This window comes from Panicum virgatum, chromosome 8N (assembly GCF_016808335.1).
Source record: "Panicum virgatum strain AP13 chromosome 8N, P.virgatum_v5, whole genome shotgun sequence".
Classification (NCBI taxonomy): domain Eukaryota; kingdom Viridiplantae; phylum Streptophyta; class Magnoliopsida; order Poales; family Poaceae; genus Panicum; species Panicum virgatum.
Window position 1 is genome coordinate 8,825,680 of NC_053152.1, and position 11,033 is coordinate 8,836,712.

General features: G+C 42.2%; 1 protein-coding gene across 1 annotated transcript; it reads left to right on the forward strand.

The window, feature by feature from the left end:
* The first annotated feature begins 1,596 nt into the window (after positions 1 to 1,596).
* LOC120684442 (phosphoglycerate mutase-like protein 4) lies at positions 1,597 to 10,549 on the forward strand. Its single transcript, XM_039966303.1, has 7 exons — positions 1,597 to 1,619; positions 7,026 to 7,101; positions 8,074 to 8,124; positions 8,230 to 8,340; positions 8,433 to 8,591; positions 8,993 to 9,068; positions 10,320 to 10,549. Exons 1-7 carry the CDS (start codon positions 1,597 to 1,599, stop codon positions 10,547 to 10,549), a joined length of 726 nt encoding a protein of 241 aa, XP_039822237.1.
* Positions 10,550 to 11,033: the final 484 nt, after the last annotated feature.

Below are 11,033 nucleotides of genomic sequence, written 5' to 3' on the forward strand. Positions count from 1 at the left end.
GATACATTACACTACATGCTTAAATTATAAAACATGATAAATAGAAGTCCAAATTAATATATACATTACACTACATGCTAGCTACCTAATACAAACTACTCATCATGGAATCTTTGGACCAATGCCTCATGAACTGCCTCGCGAAGTCTTCACACGGAACAGTCATATTCCGCCAACCCCGACTCTTCACGTCTTGCATTACATAGAGCCATCAACTCACGATCATCATCAGTACCATGCAACTCGACATTGAATTCATGACAAAATTTATGGTTTTCTTTGCCAAGGGAGAATATATAAAAAGCTTTCTTAATCAAACGACGAATACGACCGCTAACAAGACCAACATGCTCTGCAGGGTGGAACTCAAGCGAATGACCGGTGCACTCCAATTGATTGCGTACCGCCGCCTGAAGGATTTCATTATTGGGACCAAGACCGTACTCCTTCATCGCGTCCTCATATATACCGCACCGCATCGTGGATATCGATGCTAGCCCCAAATAGCAGAGTTTTCACCGAAGGATCAAGGTTAACAACATATTCATGATCCGAAACATACATTTTTTAAACTTCTCGATGTTTTCAATATGAGCCCCAATAAATACATCATTAGAGTGACAAAATAATGCAACTAAATGCATAACAAATACCAAACTAATTAACCGTGCCACTTGAAAAAAATTGAAAAAAATCTGAACAAATTATTAGAATTAAAATGAAAACATAAATTATAAACTATAATTATTTTGACACTCTTCAGTTCAACGCGAACACGTCGTTCCACGCCATAAGGGATGCGCAATCAATGTTCGTGGCTTTGTTTCAGGCTCACTTTCTCTAAAACCATCGAGAAGAAAAAATATTTATTTTGAAACATGTCTATGTCGTCAACCTTGACCCTGCAGTGATAACACTGACATTCGGGGCTACTATTGACATCCACGACACAGTGCGGTACAATAGGACCAGATGAAGGAGTATGGCCTTGGTCCGGATAATTTCATTCTTAACTGGCTCAAAAGGTGTGGATTTCATAATTGAGACCAAGACCGTACTCCTTCATCGCGTCCTCATATATACCGCACCGTATCGTGGATATCGATGCTAGCCCCGAATAGCAGTGTTTTCACTGCAGGATCAAGGTTAACGACATATTCATGATCCGAAACATATATTTTTTAAACTTCTAGATGGTTTCCATATGAGCCCGAATAAATACATCATTAGAGTGCCAAAATAATGCAACTAAATACATAACAAATACCAAACTAATTAACCATGCCACTTGAAAAAAATTAAAAAAATCCCTATAAATTATCCACATTGAAACTATCCAATACACCTTCTCCAAATTCAAGTAATGGATTCTATACATCTCAAATCCATGCATAAATCAAAGAAATCGTGTTCTATATATTTCTAAAAATCACAAATATTTCAAACTACAAAGCATGAAACAAATAATAAATACCATCAAACAAGAGAGGATGATGACTCCTAATTATTTTGACACCCTTCAGTTCCAGGAGAATACACTTTTCAATATCTAGAAACCATCTAGAAGAAAAAAAAACTTTATTTCGGAAAATATATATGTCGGTAACCTCGACCCTGCGGTGATGACAATGCCTTTCGGGGGGACACGGTGCGGTACAAGGATGTCACCAATCGACCAGTCGCAGCACCAACATTTCCGGTTAATAGGAACACAGCACTAGGCACAGGCAGCGTGCTCGTTGATCTGCTCTCAGTGCAACAACGGCCACGCTGACTGCGTCAAATGCTGTCTTCGTATCAATCGGAAGTGCTGGTGATACGACCAACCGATTCGCGACGTCCATATAGCGCATAGTGTTTCCCCGAAAGGTAGTGTCATCACTATTGGATGGAGATTAACGACGTATACTTGTTTCGAAATAAAGATTTTTTTAGCTTATAGATAGTTTCAACGTGAGCCTGAATAAATACATCACTAGAGTGTCAAAATAATCAATTCATAATAAAAAATCTATTATAATTCTTTCATTAGTTCATTATAAAAAAAATAACTATCCACATTATGGTTATATCTACTACAATCACATGTTTTGTCTACACTCATTCTAAAAATTTCTACTATCCACATGCTCATCTGAATCTAAAAATAAAAAATATGCTACGGTCATTTGTAATATATAGAAAATGATTGAAAAATATGTCTATAAATTTTTCATATTCAACCTAGCCAATAAACCTACTCCCACATTAAAGTCATCGGTTCTATATATCTCAAATCATTGCATAAATCAAAGAAATCATACTCATCCTCAATTTCTAAAAGTCATAAATTTCTCTATCTATAGAGCATAAAACGAAGAATAAAGACTATCAATGAAGAGAGGATGAAGTTCCAGACCTTTGGAGTACTTGGATAACTAGAACACTCACTAAAACTAGAACAAATGGCGGCAACTCTCTAAGGGAAGAACAACCCCGAGCTCGAGCTTCTCTGGTTAAATGGCACTGGCTCGGGCTCGGGGAGGAAGAAGGGTGCCAATTTATAGTGGGCGCATTAGTACCGGCTGGTGACTCCAGCCGGTACTAACGCTCCACATTTAGTACCGGCTGGAGCCACCAGCCGGAACTAAATTTCCTCGCGGCAGTTTAGTACCGGCTGGTGGTTCCAACCGGTACTAAACTGTCACTAGCTGTCGGTGGCGGCCTATCGGTGGCGGACTTTAGTACCGGCTGGAGCCACCAGCCGATACTAATAGAGTCCCAGGGCCACTGTTCCTTTGGCCCGGTACTAAATTTACCCGTTAGTACCGGCCAAAGCCATGACCGGTACTAACGGCCGCGGACGAATGTGCATTTTTCCAGTAGTGGGGTGCCGTAGGTTTCGACCGACGCTCCATAACATCAAGTCGTGCGGCGTGGCGATCGGCTCATCGGAACGTCGGCGATGGCCCGCAGGTGGCGCGTCCGGAGATGGAGGGCAATGGGTACTGGCCGAACAAGTTGACCTCGACGTGGTGATGCTCGTGGAAAAGATTTTTTTTAGAGCTTTCCAATAAATGAATTTATTTCAAGGAGCAAAAGAGAATAAATGCTAGAAAAATCTTGAAAATTCTCAAAATATTTAGGGGATGGATAATTATATTCGAAAAGATGTTCACATCCCAAAATTGAAATTTTGGGGTGTGACAGCCGCCGTGCACCGTCAATCCACCGCCGCCGCGCCCTCCCGCGACCGCGCGCTGCCGTCGCCGCTCCGCCGGGGAGTAAGGGAGAGAGGGAGGCGCCGCCGAGCCGGGATGGGAGGCAGGTAGGGAGGCCGGAGGCGCCGCCACGCCGGGAGGGAGGGAGGTGCTGCGGGCGCTGGCCGCTGCCGGCCCGGCGGGTGGGTGTGGGCGTGCGGCGGCGGCCGGGGAGGGGGGATGGTGGTGGCGGCGGCGGCGGGCGCCTGGTCAGGCCACGATGGCCGGCGGCTAGAGGGGGGCAGGGGCAGGGGGCTGGCGGCTGGCAGGTTGGAGGTGGGAGCGGGAGTGGGAGGATGGAGGCTGATCTAGGGTTTGTGGCTTTGTGGGTCAGTTGGGCCTTTAATGGGCTATTGGGCTGAATGACTCGATTCTTCGGTTAACCGGGGAACCGAACCGAATTAACCGAGTAAATTTGGTTCCTGAGAAACATGAACCAAACTACTCGGTTTCGGTTCTCGGTTATTTCGGTTCGATTCTCGGTTTTCGGTTAAATTTGCCCACCCCGACAGCGGGGGGTGGGGGGTTGAGCCGCCCCTACAAATGGTGTTTCTAAGGGCGTGTGAGTTTGTACGGTACCGAAGTCTATTTGTAGCAACATGTTAAATTTAGATCCGCCTCTAAAAATAATTGAGCCGTTGCTACAAATTATATTTGTAGCAGTGACTCGAGCCCCTCTAGACTCACCACTAAATCCGCCCCTATATGTAGTGATCAACACTCACGCAGAATCACAATCCCGTGAGTCTTGATCTCGCCACGCGTAATAATCCTTTGTGGTATTGCACACATGCATCGTGCGACACCACCGCAGAGAAGTTTCATCCCACTTAAGTGTGTGCGGGCGGGCGGCCAGGCGCTTGCAACACCAATGCACCATGCATGGCTGCCCCTCTTGGCCACTATGCCATGCAACACAATGAGTACGTATACAAACTGGATTCTAAAGACTACACAGCTGGACAAATAAGATTAACAAAATAAACAGCAAAGAGGCGAGGATGGCGGCGAGGCGGCGGCAGACCGCAGGGAGCGGCGGGAGGGAGTCGCGGGGCACGCCACACGCGGAAAACTGGGTTGGTTGTGGAGGCGGCCATGGCTGCCAGATTGGGAGGGAGTCGCAGCTCACTCGATCACTGGCTCACTGCGTCCGATCCCGCCCCTCTGGCCTCGCACTCGCCTTGCTTCTTGGGGAAGTCCACGGGTGACAAATTTGGGAGTAAGGAGGAGGCGGGAGGTGGGGGACGAGCCGTTGGGCACAGCTACTGCCGCTGACCCGCGGGCGACGGATCGCGGTGGTTTGAAAAATCAAAATGGAAATGGGCGTGTTTTGATAAGGAAATTGCACGTTGTTTGTAATGTGTGAAAAATAGTCAGCTTTCTAGTGAGATGTTTGTCATCCTGACTCGACAAAGGAATATCATGCTAGCACTAACTAGCACCATGCATTGACCAAATAACCAAGCATGTGGCGAGTTGCGGCGGAAGCTTCCTTTTTTCATTAGAAAAGGAATGCTAGTGTAATAATAATGGAACACGTGGTCTCGTGCTCTTCAGAATTTCTTAAGTTGCACCATGATTGGAGCAAGAATAGTTTCAAACACTACGCGTATTTGCCGTGTGCTTTCTATCGAGCACACGACAAAGAAACTCTTGGTCATGTGCACCCACGGCAAAAATATAATACATGGTAAAGTCATGCTTTGTCGTGTGTTTCTTTTTGGCGCTTTGCCGTGTGCTTTTTTCTGACGCAAAACCATGCTTTGGTGTGTGTTTTATTTAGTCATACGTCAAAGTAAACATTTTTTTCTCCTCTCACCTCAAAACTTTTTCTACTATTCACGTACAACATATGGTGCTCCATGTTAAAATTTTGTACATTTTTATGTTTATTTGCTATATTTAACTAATTAATTGTATTTCAAGCAATTTTTTGAATTAAATCAAATTTAAACCGCAAGTGATTCAAATAATAGAATAAAATAAGTGAAAAATGATATTCATGTTATTTAACCTAGTTTATAGCCTTATCCACCAAATGAAAAGAAATTTTGAACATCATGTCCTGGAAACACGACCATGAACATGTGTTCGAATGACTTTAAAATTCTAAAATAAGAAAATCAAGTTTGAAAATTATGAGATTTGTCAATATCTCATGATATCATACATGAAGGCTGTGGTAAAAATTTGAGTGGGTTTCGCAATTTTGTCACTTACGTGCTTACAAATAGAAATATTTGCGAAGAAGAATGAGAAAGTTGAGAAGTATGTGGTTAGGTTTCGAGTGAGAGTGACGATCGAATTCGGATTTGACTTTAAAATTTTTTCTATAGCCAATGGACAATATAAATTGTTGCATATAAATTTTGGTAATTTTTTGGAACCGATTGATAATTTTAATGTAACAAGTGGAATTACATAATTAATATATAATATGAATTTGAGCTTGAAACGTATGAAATAATAATTTTTTCATATAGAATCATCAAACATGAATTGTTGAGTCACTTTGACAAGCTAAAAATTGTGACAAAGTTATGCAAACATGAAATAGCGGAACAAATTGAATGGTAAAAAAAATTAAAAGTAAAAATGATTATTTCAAACAGACTTTGCCGTGTGGCAGCTGAAGGACATACGGCAAAGCAAGTCTTTGACGTGTGCCAGATCAAGGCACACGATAGATGACCAGGCTTTGCCTTAAATTCAAATTTCATAAATGACCTTGGATGGGGAAACGCCCAAAATAAAAGGTGTAGATCTCAAAAAGTTATGAAATTTTGTAGTTGACAACTTTTTTATTTAAATCCGTTTAGAGTCTCAAACAAGTAATTTACACTTGAATTAGTATAATATGTGAGGAAAGAAAACGTAGTATAAACACAAGTGAGTGTGTCGTGTAGTGGTAGAGAAGGTTACAAGTAAGGGAGAGGTTGTGGGTTCGAATCCCGTTGGATGCGTAGTGTCTGAAAGATACCACAACTTGCGATTACGGGGGAGCGGGTGTGTGGCTGGCCGGTGGGTTCCTCCTCAGATTAATTTTTTTTATTATTTTTAAAGTCAGTTTTCTGAAAAATTCTTTGCCGAATGTTTTTAAGTACTTGGCAAACTCTTTACCGTGTGCCCGATAAATGGCACACGGCAAAAATCCTCTTTGCCGACGCCTATCTGCCGTGTGCCATTTGCCGTGTGCAATACACGGCAAAGGCTTTGGCCGGTGGGTTCCTCCTCAGATTAATTTTTTTATTTTTTATTTTTAAAGTCAGTTTTCTAAAAAATTCTTTGTCGAATGTTTTTAAGTACTTGACAAACTCTTTACCGTGTGCCCGATAAATGGCACACGGCAAAAATCCTCTTTGCCGACGCCTATCTACCGTGTGCCATTTGCCGTGTGCAACACACGGCAAAGGCTTTGGCGTGTGTAAAAGAGCCTTTGCCGTGTGCCTCTAGCACACGCCAAACTGGCCGACTCCGATAGTGAAATGACTAATTTGGTGACCAGCAACCACGATAAGAAGAGGAGCGGAAACAATGCCAGTTGCCACTTGTACTTCCAGACCGCAGGGAGCGGAAACAAGTTCCTCCACAGCATCCCACAATGCTGGCGACATCAGGTTGTAGATACGGCCAGCAGGGTGGCTTCTTCCTCCAAGCTGCCGTGAACGCCGACGGTATATCAGGTGGGTACCCTCCCTCTCGGCTGCGGCTGCGGCAGGAGCTGAGGCTAGCAGGGGCCACCGCCACCCACCGAGCCATGTCGCCCACCCTGGCGGCGGCGCCCAGTGGCGATGAGGAGTTCACAGAGGTGGTAGTGGTGCGGCATGGAGAAACCACCTGGAACGCCTCCCACATCATCCAGGTCGGTCGCACCTCCTGATTCTTCGCCATCTTGCTGTTTTCCAAACAAAAGGGAAGCTATTGACGGGTCACAACGTACCACACATGATTGGTTGCTGGCAATTTGTCCATCCATCTCTTCAATAAAAATACACTCCAAAGATTCAATATTTAACTACCTCATACCACAATGTCTCTTTTGTCATATCTGCACCTAACTAGAAAATGGCGATACGACTGGAAGAAAACAATACCTTTAGCGTCCATATTTACTTACATGATGTTGATGATGAATGGATAATCCAGCAATACTATCTTGGTTATATAAATCAGTCATGCGTGTAGTATATATGTGAGATCTTTTGGCTCTTAAACGTTGAATATTGGCTGGTTGAATTTTGGAAGCTGCTGGAAAAGGACGTGGCATCTATTTATCACGCACGCGGGTGAGATGCGTGTTGTCGCAGAAGGCATAGCTGCGGCACCACTGGAACTCCGCCAGCACCGTCGGTTGTCAAGCTACCGGGTTAGGGTCCTAGGGGTTCTGGGTTGCCGGAGTTGAGATCGGGTCACCGGGTTCTGAGGTATAGATGGTCGTCGGGGGTCGTCGGCCCGCAGTGGAGCCGGTCAAGAAGGCGGTGAGGCGGGGCAGCGGGGGCGCTGCCCGCGGACAGTGGAGGATGGCGGCCGGGCGGGGATGGTGAGGGGGAGATGGGAGCGTGATAATTAGTGATGGCAGCGGTGGAGGATGACAATAGAGGTACTGGAGCCGGGGGAGAAGGGGTGCAGCAACCGATGCAATTCGCTAAAAGTGATGATTAGACACCCTTAGAAAAGGATGCGAAACCTTTTGCATTAAACTGCAGCAATATGGTCCTATCATCTACGAAAAATGCTAGATTTTGGAGCTCCTTGTAGCCATTCCTCCATTAGCTGTCATTTCTTTAAGAAAAAGGAAATTATTTTACTGACGGGAATAAAGATCCTTCAACAGGGACAATTGGACCCAGAGCTAAATGAGATTGGTAGACAGCAAGCCCTTGTGGTATGGTTCATTTTCTCAAACTGCAATTCAGAACTGATTATTGTTTGCAGTTCCATGACAAGCAATGCAATAACATTTTTGTAAAAAATCTGGTAAATTTATAAGGTGGCTCATCGGCTGTCAAAAGAAGGCAAACCAGCTTCCATATACTCTTCCGATTTGAAGCGTGCTGCTGAGACTGCAGAAATTGTAGCAAAAGTTTGTGGTGTAACAAATGTAAGGGCATTCTATTCTTTTTTTCTGAAAGGAAATGGAATAAGTTCATTGTGTATTCTATCTGTCCCGTTTCTCAAATGTTTTTTTTTCAGTTGGTGGTGAATGAGGCACTGAGAGAAATGCACATGGGATATCTCCAAGGCTTGAAGTGGGATGATGCTGTAAATAAAAATCCAGATGTTTTTAGGAGCTTTGGCATTTTTGAAATTACTGAGGGCTCTGATCCTGATAGTAGAAATAAAGAAATACCGGTAAATTCACATTTTAATTTATCCAGATTGAAATATTAATTCGTGACTTGTGAAGTAAGGCTAGGATGTCAAGCATATATCATCCTCAAGCTTTTAAAGTTTTAATGCGAAAATAGTACTGAAGATTTGGCATATATGGGCCGGGCAAAGATAGCCTTGTCCTTCTTATTTTTCTTTTCACTTACGAATTACAATGGCTGAGCATACTTATTCAGATCTTGAATCGACTTAAGCCATGTGAATAGCTGTACCAATGTTTTGAACATGCTGTTGCTAGCTACAACTGAAGGAGAAGTTGATAATAGCTCAAGTTTCCCTTAAGTACTTTACTTTGCATCGATGATAAACCCATGGAAGTATGTACTTCACTCTCAAGGCTTATCAACACTTTGTATTTTCAGGGTGGTGGAGAGAGCCTGAATCAGTTGACCGAGCGATGTGTCTCCTATTTGAATAAGATTGCCCAGGAACACAGAGGTATTCTGCAAACCAGATTCTTATTAATACTCTGCCACACCATTTGAATCAGTCTAAACTAATGTGGAGCTTCTATCAACTTTTTGTCAATTTTGAGTGATTAGAACTTGATTTGGAATTCGAAAAGTTTGAAACAATTCGTAAAAGTTTTTTCTATATATTTTGGAAGTATATATATGAACTTGTTTGAGAGCATGGGATGAGTTTACGAACCATTATATATGTGAATTTTGAGAGTACGAGGACTGGGATGAGAACTCGGGACAAATTCAAGGACTGGGATGAGAGCGTGAGAAAAATTCAAGGACTATTATGTGCATTTTAAGAATACCGGGATTGGGATAAGAGCCTAGGACAAGTTTAAGGATTGCCGGTGAAATTTACTCTAAACTAGTCTATCAACTGGTGCTCCGCACGAGCTAATTAGAATTAATATAAGAATGAGACCAATAATTATAATTATCTATCTCATGCCCTTTTTCACCTATTAAATATTCTAACACATAGTCTATAATATATATTTATCATTATCTTGTTCCAATAGATTTTATTTTGCATCACACCTCCACATGTATTCAATATATATTTAGTTGAACTATTTGTTTGCAAATTATATTCTTGTCTCTTCCATCATACATGAATACATGGCGACTTATATCTTTGGTAGTATTTTTATATAAATAATATATTAATAATGATAGAAACAATAATTTTTAGAATTTTATATTGGTGCACTTTAATATTTTAGTATAATTATATAATTTAGATTTATATTTAGGAGTAATTTAACTTGTAATAATAATAATACAATTGGATAATCTATATGCAAATTTAAGGGGGTATTTGTATTATTTTTATAATGGTGTAGGTGAGTAATTTACACAAAGATTAGGGGGTTACTTTAGATTTCTTTTATAATGACAGAGGTGGATAATTTAGATACATGTTTAGGGGGTTATTTTAGTTTATTTTCATAATGATAGAGGTGGATAATTTATTAGAAAAGATAACAGATCCGATAGTTATTATAATTAGAGTTGTTGGATTGATGGCCAGATGTTTTTAATTTCTGTGAGAATTTATAATATTTCTCAATTTTTTAGAGTATCTAGGATCCTAGGTGGCTTCATGTAGAGGCTCCAAAGAAACCTTCAATTAGTAATAGCAAGTTACCTGCTCATTGGCAGCTTTGACGTCTGATGTGCTTGGTTCTATGCTAAATTGATAACAATATTGTCACTGCCTTGACAGGGGAGCGGGTTGTGGTGGTCTCCCACTATGCAGCCATACTAGAGCTGTGTCGTTACACAGATCCACCCAACGGCTCGATTCGTCGGAAAATTCCAAACACTTCACTGAATGTTTTCCGTATCTCCGGCGTCACCGGCAAGTGGATCCTTGAGAGGTATGGAGACGATAGCCATGTCGATGGAAATGACTTTCTGGAGAACTCTTTCAGCGGTGACGGTGCCTCTGCCTAACGCGTGCAGTTCATCAGTTCATGGAGACGACGCGATCGTTGCAGGCGATTGATTTAATTAGGCACGCGCTAGCTGAAGGGGTTTCCGTGTTTTTACATTACTATTTTTTTTCTGTGTACTAGTAACATTGCACGTGCGTGCTATGTTTTAATACGGTAAAAAAAAAGTTGTGAAAGATCAAATTGGTTTGGAATTGAGTCCCAAGCAATCGAGCTCCACAATTCCTTTACTTTTACACAACCTTCAATGAGGATTGAGGGCTGATCATATTTGGTGAACGAGACTCGAGCGACTAGCAGGCCAGCCTCTAAATCAAATGGTCTGGGTTTGAATCTCGTTAGAGTTGGAGGGTGGGTTAGCCGAGGCGTAAGAACCCTGGTGCCTAGCATATCTATCATGGAGAAAAATATGTTACCATAACTCCATAAGCATGGCATGTCAGAAAAGGTAGACAATTGAATACTGCCAAACAACCAAGTTTCTT

Bases quoted from the DNA above. Each gene is read 5' to 3' on its own strand.
- LOC120684442 (XM_039966303.1), top strand. From the start codon at position 1,597: ATGTCGGTAACCTCGACCCTGCG. The intron at 8,125-8,229 runs GTATGGTTCATT...TAAATTTATAAG, and splicing joins GTAGACAGCAAGCCCTTGTG to GTGGCTCATCGGCTGTCAAA. The intron at 8,592-8,992 runs GTAAATTCACAT...TTGTATTTTCAG, and splicing joins GTAGAAATAAAGAAATACCG to GGTGGTGGAGAGAGCCTGAA.